At 43.3% G+C, this 21,772-nt stretch overlaps 2 protein-coding genes across 2 annotated transcripts; both read right to left on the reverse strand.

Moving 5' to 3' along the window:
- Positions 1-4,439: 4,439 nt before the first annotated feature.
- LOC112247015 (bMERB domain-containing protein 1-like) lies at positions 4,440-14,630 on the reverse strand. The gene is made up of 6 exons (XM_042315402.1): positions 14,390-14,630; positions 10,176-10,299; positions 7,659-7,732; positions 6,837-6,951; positions 5,893-5,963; positions 4,440-5,724 (listed from the first exon to the last, which is right to left on the reverse strand). The coding sequence occupies exons 1-6, from the start codon at positions 14,466-14,468 to the stop codon at positions 5,612-5,614; spliced, it is 576 nt and encodes a 191-aa protein (XP_042171336.1). The 5' UTR covers positions 14,469-14,630; the 3' UTR covers positions 4,440-5,611.
- A 1,841-nt stretch (positions 14,631-16,471) lies between these two features.
- Positions 16,472-18,526, reverse strand: LOC112247016 (major facilitator superfamily domain-containing protein 6-like). Its single transcript, XM_042315396.1, is given in 3 exon segments — positions 16,472-17,091; positions 17,094-18,082; positions 18,240-18,526. Coding segments are annotated over 3 exon segments (1,476 nt in total). The 3' UTR covers positions 16,472-16,891.
- Between the last annotated feature and the right edge of the window lie 3,246 nt (positions 18,527-21,772).

Genomic DNA, 21,772 nt, shown 5'->3' on the forward strand with positions numbered 1-21,772 from the left:
GTAATAGAAGGTCATGGGGAACAAAAAAAGCAAAACATGGCATTTGAAACTGAAATTGAAACAATATTAGAATTGTGAAAGCAGAGAGCTGAATGTAATTCTGGTGACTTTCCAGGAATCAGACACAGCTAATGACAGGGTAGGTACCAAAGTAAAGCAGCTAGTCCAGAGGGGAGATACAAAGGAGCCGAGAGGAGGATCTATTTTAGCTCCTTTTTTCACCTGGCATGGAAGTCAAGCAAGCAGTGGCCTTTAGCAAGGTTACGCAGTGTCATAGTTAGTCATAACCATGTAAAATGTCACCAAGAGACAGAGTGAGGTTTGCTAGTCATAGCTGTGTAGACAATGCCCATGGGAATGAAGTGTCAAGCTCTAATGCATTAAAGGGAGATAATTGCAGTCATAGCAACACATAATACTGTCTAATTACTTTAATTGGACAGGGTCCATTTGAATAAGATAATTGCCATTAACCTGGTGCTCAATGACTCTCCAGCTGCAGAGCTTTTAAATGTAGTCACTCACCGTGTCAAATCACACTACAGGTTTTACAGACAGCTTTCCTCATTTGTACGTCCACAAATATGCACCAACCATCCAAGGGTGGCCAGATAGTCATTTCCAGGAGCTGACCCACATTTGCTACAGATTAAAAGAATGTATCAGAATGGAAACGTTCCGTTGTTAATTGAAACATGGTCACAGACCAGAATACTTATTTTGACCATGGCGATGAAGAAGATATGTGTTGATTTATGGACTTGGCTGAGTCAAGTCATATATATATGACATATCTATAGCCTATTTGACTCAGTCATATATATGACATATCTATAGCCTATTTGACTCAGTCATATATATGACATATCTATAGCCTATTTGACTCAGTCATATATATGACATATATATATAGCCTATTTGACTCAGTCATATATATTACATATCTATAGCCTATTTGACTCAGTCATATATATGACATATATATAGCCTATTTGACTCAGTCATATATATGACATAAATATATAGCCTATTTGACTCAGTCATATATATGACATATATATAGCCTATTTGACTCAGTCATATCACATTGTATGATTTTTAAGTAATTCATAAGCATTTTATTGCATGACATAAGTATTTGATCACCTACCAACCAGTAAGAATTCCGGCTCACACAGACCTGTTAGTTTTTCTTTAAGGATCCCTCCTGTTCTCCACTCATTACCTGTATTAACTGCACCTGTTTGAACTCGTTACCTGTATAAAAGACACCTGTCCACACACTCAATCAAACAGACTCCAACCTCTCCACAATGGCCAAGACCAGAGAGCTGTGTAAGGACATCAGGGATCAAATTGTAGACCTGTATAGAGACAAAGTAGAATCTCAATTCAACGGCTCAGACACAAGAGGTATGTGGCAGGGTCTACAGTCAATCACGGATTACAAAAAGAAAACCAGCCCCGTCACGGACCCGGATGTCTTGCTCCCAGGCAGACTAAATAACTTTTTTGCCCGCTTTGAGGACAATACAGTGCCACTGACACGGCCTGCAACCAAAACATGCGGCCTCTCCTTCACTGCAGCCGAGGTGAGTAAAACATTTAAACGTGTTAACCTTCGCAAGGCTGCAGGCCCAGACGGCATCCCCAGCCGCGCCCTCAGAGCATGCGCAGACCAGCTGGCTGGTGTGTTTACGGACATATTCAATCAATCCCTATCCCAGTCTGCTGTTCCCACATGCTTCAAGAGGGCCACCATTGTTCCTGTTCCCAAGAAAACTAAGGTAACTGAGCTAAACGACTACCGCCCCATAGCACTCACTTCCGTCATCATGAAGTGCTTTGAGAGACTAGTCAAGGACCATATCACCTCCACCCTACCTGACACCCTAGACCCACTCCAATTTGCATACCGCCCAAATAGGTCCACAGACGATGCAATCTCAACCACACTGCACACTGCCCTAACCCACCTGGACAAGAGGAATACCTATGTGAGAATGCTGTTCAACGACTACAGCTCGGCATTTAACACCATAGTACCCTCCAAGCTCGTCATCAAGCTCGAGACCCTGGGTCTCGACCCCGCCCTGTGCAACTGGGTACTGGACTTCCTGACGGGCCGCCCCCAGGTGGTGAGGGTAGGCAACAACATCTCCACCCCGCTGATCCTCAACACTGGGGCCCCACAAGGGTGCGTTCTGAGCCCTCTCCTGTACTCCCTGTTCACCCACGACTGCGTGGCCACGCACGCCTCCAACTCAATCATCAAGTTTGCGGACGACACAACAGTGGTAGGCTTGATTACCAACAACGACGAGACGGCCTACAGGGAGGAGGTGAGGGCCCTCGGAGTGTGGTGTCAGGAAAATAACCTCACACTCAACGTCAACAAAACTAAGGAGATGATTGTGGACTTCAGGAAACAGCAGAGGGAACACCCCCTATCCACATCGATGGAATAGTAGTGGAGAGGGTAGCAAGTTTTAAGTTCCTCGGCATACACATCACAGACAAACTGAATTGGTCCACCCACATGGACAGCATCGTGAAGAAGGCGCAGCAGCGCCTCTTCAACCTCAGGAGGCTGAAGAAATTCGGCTTGTCACCAAAAGCACTCACAAACTTCTACAGATGCACAATCGAGAGCATCCTGGCAGGCTGTATCACCGCCTGGTACGGCAACTGCTCCGCCCACAACCGTAAGGCTCTCCAGAGGGTAGTGAGGTCTGCACAACGCATCACCGGGGGCAAACTACCTGCCCTCCAGGACACCTACACCACCCGATGTTACAGGAAGGCCATAAAGATCATCAAGGACAACAACCACCCGAGCCACTGCCTGTTCACCCCGCTATCATCCAGAAGGCGAGGTCAGTACAGGTGCATCAAAGCTGGGACCGAGAGACTGAAAAACAGCTTCTATCTCAAGGCCATCAGACTGTTAAACAGCCACCACTAACATTGAGTGGCTTCTGCCAACACACTGACTCAACTCCAGCCACTTTAATAATGGGAATTGATGGGAAATGATGTAAAATATATCACTAGCCACTTTAAACAATGCTACCTAATATAATGTTTACATACCCTACATTATTCATCTCATATGTATACGTATATACTGTACTCTATATCATCTACTGCATCTTTATGTAATACATGTATCACTAGCCACTTTAACTATGCCACTTTGTTTACATACTCATCTCATATGTATATATATCTTTATGTACATATTCTTTATCCCTTTACACTTGTGTGTATAAGACAGTAGTTTTGGAATTGTTAGTTAGATTACTTGTTGGTTATTACTGCATTGTCGGAACTAGAAGCACAAGCATTTCGCTACACTCGCATTAACATCTGCTAACCATGTGTATGTGACAAATAAAATTTGATTTGATTTGATTTGCACAAGGCTGGGATGCCCTACAGGACAATAGGCAAGCAGCTTGGTGAGAAGGCAACAACTGTTGCCGCAATTATTAGAAAATGGAAGAAGTTCAAGATGACGGTCAATCACCCTCGGTCTGGGGCTCCATGCAAAAGATCTCACCTCGTGGGGCATCAATGATCATGAGGAAGGTCAGGGATCAGCCCATAACTACACGGCAGGACCTCGTCAATGACCTGAAGAGAGCTGGGACCACAGTCTCAAAGAAAACCTTTAGTAACACACTACGCCGTCATGGATTAAAATCCTGCAGTGCACGCAAGGTCCCCCTGCTCAAGCCAGCGCATGTCCAGGCCTGTCTGAAGTTTTCCAATGACCATCTGGATGACCCAGAGGAGGAATGGGAGAAGGTCATGTGGTCTGATGAGACAAAAATAGAGCTTTTTGGTCTAAAGTCCACTCGCCGTGTTTGGAGGAAGAAGAAGGATGAGTACAACCCCAAGAACACCATCCCAACCGTGAAGCATGGAGGTGGAAACATCATTCTTTGGGGATGCTTTTCTGCAAAGGGGACAGGACGACTGCACCGTATTGAGGGGAGGATGGATGGGGCCATGTATCGCAAGATCTTGGCCAACAACCTTCTTCCCCGAGTAAGAGCATTAAAGATGGGTCGTGGCTGGGTCTTCCAGAATGACAACAACCCGAAACACACAGCCAGGGCAAATAAGGAGTGGCTCCGTAAGAAGCATCTCAAGGTCCTGGAGTGGGCCAAAATCCCTGCTGCAGTGTGTGCAAACCTGGTCAAGAACTACAGGAAACGTATGATCTCTGTAATTGCAAACAAAGGTTTCTGTACCAAATATTAAGTTCTGCTTTTCTGATGTATAAAATACTTATGTCATGCAATAAAATGCTAATTAATTACTTAAAAATCATACAATGTGATTTTCTGGATTTTGTTTTAGATTCCATCTCTCACAGTTGAAGTGTACCTATGATAAAAATGACAGACCTCTACATGCTTTATTAGTAGGAAAACCTGCAAAATCAGCAGTGTATCAAATACTTGTTCTCCCCACTGTATATAGCCTATTTGACTCAGTCATATATATGACATATCTATAGCCTATCTGACTCAGTCATATGTATGACATAAATATAGCCTATTTGACTCAGTCATATATGACATATATATAGCCTATTTGACTCAGTCATACATATGACATATCTTTAGCCTATTTGACTCAGTCATATATATGACATATATATAGCCTATTTGACTCAGTCATATATATGACATATCTATAGCCTATTTGACTCAGTCATATATATGACATATCTATAGCCTATTTGACTCAGTCATATATATGACATATCTATAGCCTATTTGACTCAGTCATATATATGACATATCTATAGCCTATTTGACTCAGTCATATATATGACATATATATAGCCTATTTGACTCAGTCATATATATGACATATCTATAGCCTATTTGACTCAGTCATATATATGACATATATATAGCCTATTTGACTCAGTCATATATATGACATATCTATAGCCTATTTGACTCAGTCATATATATGACATATCTATAGCCTATTTGACTCAGTCATATATATGACATATATATAGCCTATTTGACTCAGTCATATATATGACATATCTATAGCCTATTTGACTCAGTCATATATATGACATATCTATAGCCTATTTGACTCAGTCATATATATGACATATCTATAGCCTATTTGACTCAGTCATATATATGACATATATATAGCCTATTTGACTCAGTCATATATATGACATATCTATAGCCTATTTGACTCAGTCATATATATGACATATCTATAGCCTATTTGACTCAGTCATATATATGACATATCTATAGCCTATTTGACTCAGTCATATATATGACATATCTATAGCCTATTTGACTCAGTCATATATATGACATATATAAATTACAGAATGTAAAAATTTGCTGAAATCGAAAGTTTTTTTTTACACTTCTCAAAATGCACTAAATTGGTGCAATGACCCAGCAATAAATTAATTGATGGGAACACAGTCCCAACTGTCACTGTACATATGTTTAGGGTTATAGTCGAAGTATGAGAGCTCTGTCTGCCCACTCAACACAAATAACCCCATCCAGAAACCAACAACGTGTCTCCGTCTCTCCACAGGGCAGGGAGTCTACATGACAGAGCATGTGAAGCCGCAACACTCCTTCAGAAGGGTGAGACCAGTTTTGGTGACGAAGGGAGTGGACGAAGTCTGCTGGCCTTTGGAGGTCATCCTTCGGTCCTCTGTGATGTCGGGGAAAAAAAGAGACATCATTATCATCCTCATCAGCATTGTTAATGTTATCATATTTTAACTTGGTTCATTCAATGCGTCTTGGACTAACTGCACATAAGGAAGCTTCATATTTGAACCTTGACTACACAGCACTATGGTAACACATTTGCACATACCTTTTTTCTTTGAGGTCTTTGGGAATTTAGACTGCAAGAAATCAGCCATTTCTTTGTCCTCCTCTCTCTCCCTGTTGAAGGAGATTTAGTGGTATGAGCACAGTTAACAAAGGGTAAAATCTTCCTATATCTTTCACAGCCCCTGTTGCCATAAAACACAGTCATACATAAGCACACACACACACACACACACACACACACACACACACACACACACACACACACACACACACACACACACACACACACACACACACACACACACACACACACACACACACACACACAAAATAAACAAATAACCAACCAAACAACTGGATAGAGACAGAGGCATAAAAGAACACCTCTGACATTTGTTCATATGTGTGGATGGTGTGAATTCACTTTAACAATGCATCATTTTCTCTTCATGATTTTTTACTGTCAACATCACTTTACTGTAAATTATTAAGTATCTGCTTCCCACGTATCACCCACCTTTCTGAGAGCTGTCAAACGTGTCACTCAGACTTGTAGTCAGAAGCAGGGATGCCTGACATGCAAGACAGCTAATTTAGCACTGTAAACAAATGCAATGTGGAAGGGGCTTGCTTCCTCCATGTGACTCACTGTCATTTACACTAAATATACACTGAGCAACACACAACTCTCAGCCCAGCCTCTAGAGAGAATACAATACTCTATAAACCACAGAAGTGAAAAATACCCTTTTAAATCCACCTCAACAGATCGATCGCGTGGGTTTAATTCACATTGACAGCGACATGGAAGAATGTTCCCCAACTGGCTCAGATACAGTATGACTCAGAGGTGACAATGACTGTGTCACCAATATTAATAGTCACTAGATGCTACTTCGGCAACATGGATAGTTACGGTAGCCCTTGCCTTTAAGAACATGATGGCCCAACCCTCCTTGCCTTTAAGATCATGGCAGCACTCACCTGAGCCTCTCAAACTCCACGTCATCCACCAGGAAGTCCCTGGTCTCCACCAGCTTGTGGATCTGCTGCAGCAACTCCTCCTCCCTCTGCCGGTCCTCGTTGGATTTGTCTGTGTCTGGAGTCATACAGACAGTATAGTCATGGAGTGGTCATACAGCGGTCACAGACAGTTCATATAGTAATCATAGATGTTAGGAATCATTAAGAATTCATACAGCTCCAGTTCAAGATTAAGAACCAGGCAAATGAATCTTAGGCTGATGACTGTGCATGGTGTTCCTGTTATAATACTGAGAAAGTGGCGTGGATAGCATTACCACTGGATCTAACCTACCAAATGTGAGATCATTCAGAGAGAGGCTGGAGCTGAAACATTGAAATGATAAGCTGAGATAATGAGGACGTTGTGCTCCAAATCTTCTGCTTGTCTGTCCTGCAAATCTTTTATTATTAGTTTTCCTAGAGCACTAGCTGGACCATAAGCCCTTTTGATGCAGATATTTCTTCATTTTCTGGCACAGCGAGTGTGTGCTCTCTATAATGTGAATTGGACACCTCACCTCACACAGAGAGAGAGTCACCTCACATAAAAAAGATGCCATCTGGAAACCAAAAGGGTTTGAAGAAACCTTTTTGGTTCCAGATAGAACCCTTTTGGTCACAGGTATAATAACCCTTTTGTGTTCCATGTAGAACCTTTTCCACAGAGAGTTCTACTTGGAAATCAAAACGGTTATACCTGGAACCAAAAAGGGTTCTCTTAAGGGAACAGTCAAAGAACCTTTTTGGAACCCTTTTTTCTAAGAGTGTATGGTAGCCTACCTGAAACAGACACCAGCTTCTGAAGTTCTTTTTTCAGCCGTGTGATTTCCTTGCAAAGCTGAATGTCGTCCATCCTGAGGGGGAAAAATAGAGGAATCTATTTCATTCGCAATCATAAACCACATTGATATACTTCAAAGGCAATCATTCTTCACAGCCGTTTAGTATGACCCAGGGGAAGAGGACCCAGGACGAGGTGAGAATCGGATCCTGTCACGTATCGACTGTCAATACAGTGGCTGTTCTTCTCCCTGTACTACACTTAGTCTGACACTCAGGAATCAATCCTAATTGCTCTTATTGACAGAACAATTGAATCCCATACAGAATGCTTCCATACAGAGGACGGAGAGATTGTAGTCTTAAAGATACAATGATGCTGGCTCCAGTGTTGAGTGGTCTCTCTGAAGACACTGTGGCTTGCATGTATAACCCCACACTAGGGTTAACACTTAAGGACAGACAGTCACTACAGTCAGACAGATCCTGCTGGGCAGTAATAAGGGTTGTGACATAGAGGACCTTCTGATGTGATCACCCTTCCCCTGGGACCACAATGTGCCAGACAACCCTGGAGTTGTCCTGTCTACTGAAGCATAATTTTCCTAAAGCTCTCAGCTTCTGCAATGACTCCTCCATTAGAACGTGGTCAATTTAACAACAGCGAATTATGGCGATTAAAAAATAATTGCTGCCGACTGAAAAAACTGCCTGACAGGCAGAGCTAGGAGACTGGGAGAGATACTCTAGATGAGTGTAGAGATAATGACTTTTATTTAAAAATACCATTTTGTGACTCCACAAGCGATTCGAACATAGTACATTTAAATGGACAAATACATAGTAGAATGTAACGCTATAGAATTTAAGCGATTTCCCATTTCAGATTGGTAAACATAGACATGATAGCAATAACCATATTAGCCTATCCTACAGACAGAAACCACTTCAGTGGAAATGGCGAACTAAATTAGCTTTCTCCTCTTCCCAGGTGGACTGAAATTATTGTTGGCTGAGGGTTTATTAGCTGAATTAACTCGGATGCCACAGGGCCTCTGAGAATGAGTCACTCCCCATCTATCTGAGCTGCAGCTGCATCATATCTCATTTCACTAATTGACTCAGGTAGGGAGGTTTAAGTAAACAATACTGGTCAGACACTGAGGCTCTGGATAACTGGGCTTTTCCATCAGACAATAAGAGGAAAATGAACTCCTAGATAAACACGCCCCAAGCTCTTTAAACACAGGAAATGTGTTATTATTTTCAAGCCACTTCATAGGAGTGACCAATACAGTACCTGCATCACAGCTTATTTGCATGGAAATTGTGTACGTGCTTTAATATGGATTCCCTTTGTGTTGCCCTGTCATTGTGTCTGAAGCTGCATCCCGACATTACACATTCACAATAAAGCACCTCGTGGGGCCTACAGCATTAAAGAATACACACTGAACTGCATACACCTAATGCACTGCATGCAAATGAGAGTTCTCATTTAATTCCATAAGTAAACCATGTCATGTTGTTCGTTTTTAATTTCACTTCCACCTAAGTAGATAAGGAAACAAGCTACTTTACACATTTTAAACCTAACAGTAATTACCTTTCCACATGAACAAAGGTATTATGCTATCACTGTTCAGTTTCTCTCTGTTAGAGCTGTGGTCAGCCTTGAAAAGACCTTGAGCGCTGCAGCGACTGGCGTCAATATGCTCCTGTCCCTGGAGATGAAAGATGAGGAATCACAGATACAGTAAGAAGTGAGAAAAGCTCTCTGTGCCGCTGTGCTCATCTACTTAATGCGGAAGTGCGGTTGTATACCAGGCCAATAGTGATTATTGTTAGTGTAGAGCAGGGTTAGTGTTCAGTAATCCTACTGATTCTCACAGAAATCCCATAGGACGTTTTACTTCGAGTGTTTCTTATACGTAAGCTCCAACCCAGAAAGTTAAGGTCTTGAGGAGGAACAGTGAGAATGTAGGCTACTGTACGCATCAGTGCACATCTCCCCAGCAACTGGACCTCCCCATACCCAGCATCATTATCTTTTCTCTGAGTCTCTCCCCTCTTTCCCCTGCACATGTCACAATAATGAAGAAGAAACATTATAGCCAAGGGGATCGGACAGAGAGGAGTATAAAACTGTTTGTTTTTAGAACAAAGTCCATGTGCAGTGTTGAGACAAGTGTACGATATGAGCTGGTAGACTAATAGGACAGCAGGCTGCTGTCCTCTACACAGTATTCGCCTTCATGCACAATCGCTAGATGCTGTCATATGTGGAGCGTCACCAAGTCCGAGGGGATCAACCCTAATGAGCCCTGTGAAAACCTGCTACAGTTCAACCACAACCCATTCCACAAGGAGCCAGGGCATGGATGTTATGTGAGACTGAAAAGGCCCAACATGTGTATCCTGTTCTTCTACCTCATACTAGAGGGCCCTGATAAATCACCAAAAGAGTCCGAAACTGAGTGTTGGTGTGATTGGATAGTTATTTTAAAAAATGCTCACATGTATCTTAGTTCTGATTCCCTCCGTACTAGAACATCACGTATCCGCTCGATTCTGAAAAGCTCCCCTTCGATGTGATCTATTGTGATGGTGGAGTCCGCCATTGAGACAATGTCTTCCTCTGCTGGAAGGGAAACAAGAAAACAAAGATACACTGTATATAAAAAAGTATGTGTACACCCCTTCAAATGAGTGGATTGGGATATTTCAGCCACACCCACTGCTGACAGGTGTATAAAATCGAGCACACAGCCATAGAATCTCCATAGACAAACATTGGCAGTAGAATGGCCCATACTGAAGAGCTCAGTAACTTACAACGTGGCACCGTCATAGGATGCCACTTTTCCAACTTTTCCACTTTTCTAGAGCTGCCCCGGTCAACTGTAAGTGCTGTTATTGTGAAGTGGAAACGTCTAGGAGCAACAACGCCTCAGCCGCGAAGTGGTAGGCCACACAGGCTCACAGAACAGGACCGGCGAGTGCTGAAGCTCATAACGCGCAGAAATCGTCTGTCCTCGGTTGCAGCACTCACTACCGAGTTCCAAACTGCCTCTGGAAGCAACGTCAGCACAATAACTGTTCGTTGGGATCTTATCTTCATGATATGGGGTTTCATGGCTGAGCAGCCACACACAAGCCTAAGATCACCATGTGCAATGCCAAGCATCGGCTGGAGTGGTGTAAAGCTCGCTGCCATTGGACTCTGGAGCAGTGGAAACGAGTTCTCGGAAGTGATGAATCACGCTTCACCATCTGGCAGTCTGACGGACAAAACTGGGTTTGGCGGATGCCAGGAGAACGCTACCTGCTCCAATGCATAGTTCCAACTGTAAACTTTGGTGGAGGAGGAATAATGTGTCTGTGGCTGTTTTTCATGGTTCAGCTAAGCCCCTTAGTTCCAGTGAAGGGAAATCTTAATGCTACAGCATACAATGACATTATCGATGATTCTGTGCTTTCAACTTTATGGCAACAGTTTGGGGAAGGCCCTTTCCTGTTTCAGAGCGATGTCCATACAGAAATGATTTGTTGAGGTGTGGAAGAACTTGACTGGCCTACACAGAGCCCTGACCTCAACCCCATCAAACAGGCCTAATCAGCCAAAAATCAGTGCTCGACCTCACTAATGCTCTTGTGGCTGAATGGAAGCAAGTCCCTGCAACAGTGTTCCAACATCTAGTGTAAAGCCTTCCCAGAAGAGTGGAGGCTGTTATGGCAGCAAAGGGGGACCAACTCCATATTAATGAGATGGAATGGAATGAGATGTTCGACCAGCAGGTGTCCACATACTTTTGGTCATTTAGTGTATTAGCAAGTTATTCTACTGCTACATTGACATAGTACTGTGCATCAGCACAAAAATGGGAACAAATGACTGCTTATTCTGCTCGTGCCACCTATCCCAGCACAACATGATCGTGTCATAGAAGTTTCATTTGTCATATGCACAAGTACAGTGAAATGCTTAACTTGCAAACCCTACCCAACAGTGAAGTATTCAATATCAAAATAGTATAACTAAGAAAAAACTAAAACAAAACATGAGAAAAAATAAATAAGCTATATACAGGGTCAGTGCCAGCACCAAATGTACAATGTACAGGGATACTGGAGTATTGAGGTAGATATGTACATGTAGGCAGAGATTATGAGAAAGTAACTGGTACCAGGATAAATAATAATAATAATAACAACAATAGTAAAAAGTATGGCAGCAACATAAGTGGTGGGTGGGTGGGTGTTTGCATGGTGCTGAGTGTGTGTCTTCAGCCTGCCTTAATTACAGCATGTGTGCAGCACGCTTCCTGGATTTCCTCCCCCAGTGGGACAGCATGGAGGGAACGTGCCTTTCTGAGTGGCACTGCCAGGCTGGGCAGAGACTCAGTGGTGCTGAGATTGGGATGGCATGACGGCAGCTCTCGCTAAACAGTTGAATTCAGGATATTGATACATGCCTGAGTTTCATGAACAATGAGAAAAAATCTCAGACAATGAGAAAGAAGACAGAATCAGTGACAATTAAAGTAGGAAAGAGATGCTGAGCACCCATGAACTAGTACATTTCTAGAATCTATAATGAACTGGTTAAGGTCATCAGTTGAGTAGACTCGTGCAGTCTCATTGACATTTCCTAATTTGGCAGTGGTGCCAGGAGGGGGCCGGTCTGTTTCATTGGTCATAGTCTGTGAAGCGCTGTGATTGCTACCGTGAGGAGATCCTAGTTTACCAAGACGATATGACACACGGAATATAATCTCCATTAGAGTCATCTCAACCTGCAGTGACATAGAACTGTCAAACACTATACATATGTAAACAATGCATACACTAACTGGTGCATGAACGTATATTGGGCAACTACAACAATGAATCATTTGGAATTAGGACTAGTTTACAATAACTGATAATCATGTAGATTTTTCTTCATTTGGTCTAGAAATGCTCCATCCTACAACAGACGATGGGTTGGATAATTGGAATAAACCATCCATGGCTCAGTGTAAAGCTCTACAGACTTGCGCTACACTGGCTGGGGATGAGTGAAAGAACTGAGCATGATGGTGAGGGGAATTTGAGGCAGCTTGATGATGACAAATGACTCGGATCTCAGTTTTGGATTAAAAGGCTGAGATGTCCTTCTTTAGTCTATTGTTACAGAGGGGCTTTTCTGATCCAATGCTATTGTGTTCTTAGTTAACATTAGTTTAATGAGACAACTCAGGACACCTCCCATAGTGAACTGCCCTGAAGAGTCAACAACTCCCTCTGACGTCCAGGCGCCCAGGTAGACTCCTCACCACTATGTAATCCTGCAGCCCACTGAAAGCCCAGTAATGCATCATTGCTGTTCATCCTGCAGCCTCCTCACAGACCGGTTATGACTCCTCCAACAGTGCTGCAATTGGTTCTTAATTACTTCACCTTGTCAGAAAAGACAACATTAGGTGAAAACAGAGGCCAAATCACCAGGGATAGATAACAAGGCTAATGCCATCTAACACACACATATCATCATTTACGTTTTAGCAGCTCCTGCTAGTTTTTTCCCCCAATGGATCTTCACTAATTACGCATTTTGAAGAAATCTTCAGTTCAAGCTTGACGCCTGTGTTTTGATCGTGGGTTGCCTGCTGTGTGTGCCTTTCCCCGGAGGCAATATTCTGCCCCTATTGTGAAAATTGCTCCTCACAATTGGATTTCAAAAAGTCATTTTGGATTACCAGAGCTTTACCAGGGCTCTGTGTGGCTGGCTATACTCCGTTCCTGTTCACCTTTTTAGAGACTCATCACTGTCTCTCCCTGTGTCGCCTGTGAAGAGTCACAGCTAGAGGCAAAGGTGAGTCATATCCTCACACTGCACCTGTACAGACAGAGTAACACAATGAGTCAGAACAGCAGTTTCACGTCTTCTTTTAGGATACCAGTCCACTCTACTGAGCCCCTCTGCATACCGAAAACACTAAGAGGAAGTAAAACAAAGACTTCCTCAACCTCAGTTCAAACACCCTGAATTTCCATCATTTTGCCTACTAATTCCAAGCAAAGTCGCTCTTTAGTTCGCCTTGCTGCCCCCAGCCTTCAGATGTCATTTTAAAGTGTACTCCCTGCCTCCTGCACGCTCTGTTCTATGCCTTGTTGCACCAAGTTCTCTTTTCAGAAAATAATTCTCACTCTCAGATCGAATCGATCTATCTATCTGTCTTCCCGTTATGGCTTTCACTCCTAAATGCAGTAACAGTATCCATGGTCTATGTTCATGTAATGATTCTACTAGTACAGAAGAAGAAAACAGACATTACACAAGAATATCAGATCACTACTCCATTCCACTCACCAATGAGTGTCATTAACCCAGTCAAGTGTTTCATTTTATGATCAGCACATGGAGCCTTAAGATGTTGAGCCTTATAGCCATTAAGAATATAACAACAAGTGCATCTCATCTGAATTACTGCAAGTATTCAATGTATACTTGGAGCTCATTTTGAGTATCAAATATACTCTACATAAAGTCTCCAAATTACAAAACATATTGGATTTTTGTAAAGAAAATAGACTTAAACGTTAAGATTTCAGCACCACGTTCTATCAAACTCAATTTATCCTCATGCAAAACAAACTCACAGTAGAATAGATAAAAAGGCAGCCCGCATATATACAACTTTCTATGCTATGTACTGTATATAATTAAGCATTTTGCAAAGGCTCACCCTTCTTATCAGCTTTTCCATCCAATTTGCTTCGTTCCAAAGACCCATATTGTTTGGAGGATTTTCGCTCCTTTTCCATTTCTTCGGTTTGAACGACTTCAGGCCTGATGATGATAAATCAGTAGCAGATAAATACCCTTAGCCTACTTTAGCCAATTTGAAAATGTAATTACACGGCGCAGCCCATTTATTTACGTTGCCATAAGGAAACACCATCACCACGTGGAGAATACACGTTGAACGTCGGCTATGTATTTGCAGAATACAGTGTGATTTCAGCACCACGGACACAGCTCGAGTCAAATGACTGAAGTTGAACGTGAAGCGCCACCTTGTGACTTGCAAAGGTAAGGTTAGGAGGGGATCAATATTCCCCCACCTCAAAAAAATGAAAGAATTAATAACATTCACATGTGATATCAGCTTCCACCATTCATTTTCCATGCCGGATTGAGTTTATGCTGGAGCTGACATGATTTCTTCCTGCAGGGCCCTTGAGGACTGACTGGTGAGGAGGGAGCAGATGCTGCTGCTGTATTGGAAGCCTCATGGTGTTCACTGAATGGGGCTGTCAGCCAGCTCTGTCTGGTCTGGAGAGAATGGGCTGGTAGCAGGTGCTGTCTCTGGCCAGCAGGTGGAAGCACTCCAAGCCCAGGGCAACATCACATACCCTATAAACTGATCCAGCAACTGTGTACACACAGGGACTTCAGACTAAGGTCATCAGTAGAGAGCAGTATCCTATAGGTCTACAGTACACAGACAGATAAAAAATATAAAAGAGTTCAGTCAATTTCATGAGGTGACAAGTCCCCCCCATTTTTAAACATCTCTGGCTGATAAGGTCAGGATAGTGTGTGAGTAAGTCAACAGAATGAGGTGGACGTGAACAGGAGGACCACCGTCCGGCGCCTGCTCAGGCTGACAGCTCCTTTTCACTCAACTGACTGTTCTCCACAGTCATGAGTCATGACAGACAAGGCCAAATACAAAGATTCAAGAGGAGTTCCACATACTGCTGACCTTTGCTTTGTTACATTAAGAGGCATATTGATATTGACACAAGAGGCATTGGGTATCCTGCTTGTGTTCTTTAAAAACACTACAAGACATTTTCTGATGTTTGACACTATGCTGTTGTGAGGTATTGACATATACTGTCCACTGCATTGACTTACAATGTATTAATAAACATCAGATAAACAAAAGGTATTGTAATGCCAGTCATCAATATTTGAGAATGTCTTCAAGGCCCAATAATACTAATACTTTATTGATATACTACTAGTCATTGGACATGTATATCAACCACTGTATGTAATGTACTGTTATATCCACTCCAACCACTGTATGTAATGTACTGTTATATCCACTCCAACCACTGTATGTAATGTACTGTTATATCCACTCCAACCACTGTATGTAATGTACTGTTATATCCACTCCAACCACTGTATGTAATGTACTGTTATATCACTCCAAGCACTGTATGTAATGTACTGTTATATCCACTCCAACCACTGTATGTAATGTACTGTTATATCCACTCCAACCCACTGTATGTAATGTACTGTTATATCCACTCCAAGCACTGTAAATTAGACAAAGGTTTCAGGGAGAGGTGCTAAACTATATTAGTGTCTCTGGCGGATATGCTGAAATAACAGTCAGGTCAAAATGGGCCATGTCACCTGTGGCAAGTTTGGCAAACATCCTTTGAAATACAGGTTTAGCAAACACCATCTAACCTACAAGTTCAGCAACCAACCACAGATAGCTTCTAATACTTCCCCCACACAAGAGGCACTTCATGTTTAGTTAGGAAACTGACCCAAGGGGTGAGTTCTACTACAGTTGAACAATACATAACATTTTCACAGTGGACTCAAGACAGTAAGAATCATGATCATGTGAGAGCAGGCTAAACCACACATACAGGAGGAGTCTGTTAGTCCAGGGTTTTGTCTCGCCCAAAGACCATACCTGCACTCAAGAGGCCTTATATTACAGACAGTAAAGCTGCATAACGTGGACCATAGTAACACTCATAAGCACTCACAGAGTCACCTGCCCACACCTAATTCTTCTCCGTTATTTGCTATCCAGAGTTTCTTGATAACTTATGCAAATTACAGTTCATCATCACTCTGCATTCACAGTGGATCTACCTCCAGTGCAATAGTGAGGCTTGCAGTCCATGTGTTTAGTTTAACTGAAGAAGGCTAAACGCCTTCTGGGCAGGTGGGGAGTGCTAGAGCATTAGCACTAAATTAATAAAGCTGCAGTAAAGAGAATTAAAAAGCAATACTGGGTTTTCAATTCAACCAGCCTGTGACAGATTCACTTAGCAGTTTGTGGAGCAGCAAGAAGGCAGACTAAATGAAGAGTAACATGTCTGTAAGTGGTGATGGAATCCTCCAGGAGCAGAATTGATACTGTCATCCTTCCATTATGTTGCATATTGTTCCTTAGGTCTAATGATTTATACTCCAACCCATGTTATTATTGCTCGTCATCCTCCAAGGCTTTCTCCAGCCAGTCTGTCTCCTGCTCTGACTCTGATTCGCTCACTTCACTGGTGTCAGAAGCGAGGAGGCGGGAGTAGTTGATCCTGCGTTGGGGTGGGGCTTTCCACTGGAGCAGGGGTAGAAACAGGCACCACAGGAGCAGCATCACCGCTACCCCTCTGAATAGCACAGATACCCAAACCTGTGGACAACAAACCCCCCGGCCATGCTGCCCAGCCCTGCCCCCAGGTCCAGAGAGAGGGCCTGGTAGACCCTCCTCACGCTCCTCTCTGTGCCCGGCGTGGTCACGTCCTCGCACTGCACTTGCACTGCCCACCAGAGGGCGCCACTGCTGAAGCAGCTCAGCACCTGGACAGGTATTGCAGTCCATGGGCCCCACAGTAAGGAGTAGTAAAGGCACTGCAGGGCCAGGCAGACCGTCCCCACCAGCAGGACCCTGCCTGGGCTCAGGAGCTTCGACACCCGGCCACTCAGCAGAGGGAAGGCGGCCCGGGAGAGCAACGGTACGGCTAAAGAGAGGCCCATGTGCAGCTCGCTGCTCCCATGGTCCTGCATCTGCCACAGCAGTAAGTCATCCACCGCAGACCCCGCCAGCCCCATTAGGAAGGCAGTGGCAGCACACAGCAGGGCACGGAGGTCCCCTCGCACCAGCTGTAAAGCTTTGAAGAGCCCAGTGGATCGACTACGCTTCTTGTTTAGGTAGAGGGGCAGGAAGGCCACCACAGGCACGGCCAGGGTTGTCACAGCTGCATAGGAGTAGAAGTGGACAGCTTCCCTGGGTGTGTGTGAGCCAATGAGGCAGTCCAGGTGGCTCACCAGCAGTCCTGCACCACTCGCCCCACACACAGCCCCAAGCAACCCCCACACTCCTGTACTACTATAGCGATCAGACGCATCCACAAAATCCAAATACTCATAGAGCCCATCGTCCACTGTCCATTCCAGAGGGGCGGCCATCAGCTCCCATATCGACACCACGATGAGGAGCATGAAGAAGAGCTGGTGCTGGACGTCCATAACTTTGAGGCTGCCCAGGAACTCTAAGCGGTCCTCATCCTTCTCCCTCTGCTTCTCCTTTTCTGCTGACCTGCTAACCCTCCTCACTGTGGGTGAAGTCTTAGAGGCACCGTGGTGGGACTCTAAGACATTTCTCTTCCCTCCTTTACTGTGGTTGGCCACAGATACATTCACGTGTGACCACTGAGAAGTCACATTGTTGGAATGTTGCAGCTGAAGTGTGTAGGTTGTGGCTTTGCTCATTGAAACAGTGGAAGACAGTGTCAATGGTTGTCTCTGTAGGTGAAGATTCATGTGTTGCTGACTGGGACACAATGGTAGTGTGGGTGGTAGACATTACACTGCCAACAACACGCACATAGTCACTCAGCTCTTCAGTGGAGCTCACACTGAGGTGAGAGATGTTGCAGTGACTGGTCAGCGTCTCGACGCCTGTGGATGGGATAAGCAGGAGGATGAGGGCTGCCCCTGCTGAACAGACCAGAGACCCTGTAATCACTGCCCTCCTCTTGTTGTAGTGTTTGGACAGAAAGCTGGCCAGAGGGCTCCAGACCAGGGAGATGAGATGCTTGGTGCTCATGAGAAGGCCCATCATGGAGGGAGTGAGGCCCAGGTATCAGAGGTACAGGGTGAGGAAGGGGAGGATGCAGGCTCTGGCACAAGAATACAGGAAGTGGAAGGTGCTGGCGAGGGCTAGAGCACCCTTAATGTCGATCTGCTTGTTCCTCTTCATATCTGCCAGCCAAGTGAACTCACTGTCTCACAGACTATCTTCATACAGAGCACGCACTGTGAATACATACAGTGCCTTGCGAAAGTATTCGGCCCCCTTGAACTTTGCGACCTTTTGCCACATTTCAGGCTTCAAACATAAAGATATAAAACTGTATTTTTTTGTGAAGAATCAACAACACGTGGGACACAATCATGAAGTGGAACGACATTTATTGGATATTTCAAACTTTTTTAACAAATCAAAAACTGAAAAATTGGGCGTGCAAAATTATTCAGCCCCTTTACTTTCAGTGCAGCAAACTCTCTCCAGAAGTTCAGTGAGGATCTCTGAATGATCCAATGTTGACCTAAATGACTAATGATGATAAATACAATCCACCTGTGTGTAATCAAGGCTCCGTATAAATGCACCTGCACTGTGATAGTCTCAGAGGTCCGTTAAAAGCGCAGAGAGCATCATGAAGAACAAGGAACACACCAGGCAGGTCCGAGATACTGTTGTGAAGAAGTTTAAAGCCGGATTTGGATACAAAAAGATTCCCCAAGCTTTAAACATCCCAAGGAGCACTGTGCAAGCGATAATATTGAAATGGAAGGAGTATCAGACCACTGCAAATCTACCAAGACCTGGCCGTCCCTCTAAACTTTCAGCTCATACAAGGAGAAGACTGATCAGAGATGCATCCAAGAGGCCCATGATCACTCTGGATGAACTGCAGAGATTTACAGCTGAGGTGGGAGACTCTGTCCATAGGACAACAATCAGTCGTATATTGCACAAATCTGGCCTTTATGGAAGAGTGGCAAGAAGAAAGACATTTTTTAAAGATATCCATAAAAAGTGTCGTTTAAAGTTTGCCACAAGCCACCTGGGAGACACACCAAACATGTGGAAGAAGGTGCTCTGGTCAGATGAAACCAAAATTGAACTTTTGGCAACAATGCAAAACGTTATGTTTGGCGTAAAAGCAACACAGCTCATCACCCTGAACACACCATCCCCACTGTCAAACATGGTGGTGGCAGCATCATGGTTTGGGCCTGCTTTTCTTCAGCAGGGACAGGGAAGATGGTTAAAATTGATGGGAAGATGGATGGAGCCAAATACAGGACCATTCTGGAAGAAAACCTGATGGAGTCTGCAAAAGACCTGAGACTGGGACGGAGATTTGTCTTCCAACAAGACAATGATCCAAAACATAAAGCAAAATCGACAATGGAATGGTTCAAAAATAAACATATCCAGGTGTTAGAATGGCCAAGTCAAAGTCCAGACCTGAATCCAATCGAGAATCTGTGGAAAGAACTGAAAACTGCTGTTCACAAATGCTCTCCATCCAACCTCACTGAGCTCGAGCTGTTTTGCAAGGAGGAATGGGAAAAAATGTCAGTCTCTCGATGTGCAAAACTGAAAGAGACATACCCCAAGCGACTTACAGCTGTAATCGCAGCAAAAGGTGGCGCTACAAAGTATTAACTTAAGGGGGCTGAATAATTTTGCACGCCCAATTTTTCAGTTTTTGATTTGTTAAAAAAGTTTGAAATATCCAATAAATGTCGTTCCACTTCATGATTGTGTCCCACTTGTTGTTGATTCTTCACAAAAAAATACAGTTTTATATCTTTATGTTTGAAGCCTGAAATGTGGCAAAAGGTCGCAAAGTTCAAGGGGGCCGAATACTTTCGCAAGGCACTGTACAAATAATATGTATAGAAATCCTTATAAACATATTTCAAACAGTAGCTAACATGTACATTTACTATTTGGTTAATGTTTGAATACCTGGTAAATAATGCAATATAGCTTAAAATCAAGAATAGGTAAATAGCAATAATATTTAACATTGAGGATGTAATCATATTTGTTTTTATTTAACTAACGAATGCCTATCTTCGAAGAATTACTGAAATCACTGAAAATAAAGATATAATGGGCCATATGCCCCCAATCAAACCTTCAATAAAAAACTGTAAGCTAATTCAATAGAGCCAAAAACAACCACTAACATCAGTAGGCTACAATGGTTAACCGTCAAAACGATGAATCAAATTTTCAGCGCAGCTGGTGTGCTAGAGGCTAGTAAATGCACCTGTTTCAACCGAAGCATGTCCACGTCATCTTTTACAGTAAACTGTTTTACACAACTTATGCTTTTTGAAAGTACTTTAATTAACGTACGGTTATTCTTTGTGCTCGGTCATTTTGTCTCTGACTTTTTACGTCTCTTATATGGTTCTGGACAGTTGTCATGACCACCTGATATCACCTCTCTGTAGTTGAAAAGGCCGTTGTTAAAGCAGTTGTCGTGCACCTTGCACGCATTAAGCCGTTTGTCTGCAGCGCCATCAGGGCGTGAGGATGACAACTACGCGAGACAGGTAAAATAAAATAGAAACAGCTCAGGTAGTGAGTTTGTCCAGCGCTACATGATTAAATGAACTCATAGTTTATTAATACAAAATATCCACACAGTCAAAACTATGTTATTCATTCTAAACATTTAAATCGGGTAAGATGTAAGAAGTAATTTCCTCTGTGTTAACCAACACAGTGCCTTCCTTTAATAACATAGTGTAAACAACATTTATTGCAAACAAGCACTCTAGAAAGCGATCCAAATGAAATACATTCAAAACATCAACAATTCACTGGACTGTCCATCAGGAATTTGCAAGGAAATATACAACTGATAAACATGTCTTTATACAGTCAGTCAGTATGCTGTGTTACAGAAGATTACAAAAGTTAGTTGTGTTTCAAGAATATCTCTGCACTTTTTAGACAGGAGTGACATCTCTAAAAAATGTACTGTGCCTGTTGAACCCCACCCACACTACTAGGCATTGGTATCGATTAAGCTGAACCACAGTGCACCTGTCTATGGCCCATGACGTGAATGGGCAAAAGTGGTGAGGGAATGAGCGCAATTCTCAAATTGAACAGTAATCTGCTCCGTCATGTTGTCTACTAGGCACATGTTGCATCACTCAGAAACAAACAACCAGGGTGTTTACAAACACTACAGGAACAAGATCATCCACATGTAATGATCACACTTTTACTAATACTGTACAACTTTGTTCTAAAGCTGTATCCGTACCC

The sequence above is a fragment of the Oncorhynchus tshawytscha genome, unplaced genomic scaffold (genome assembly GCF_018296145.1).
Source record: "Oncorhynchus tshawytscha isolate Ot180627B unplaced genomic scaffold, Otsh_v2.0 Un_contig_2910_pilon_pilon, whole genome shotgun sequence".
Lineage (NCBI taxonomy): Eukaryota > Metazoa > Chordata > Actinopteri > Salmoniformes > Salmonidae > Oncorhynchus > Oncorhynchus tshawytscha.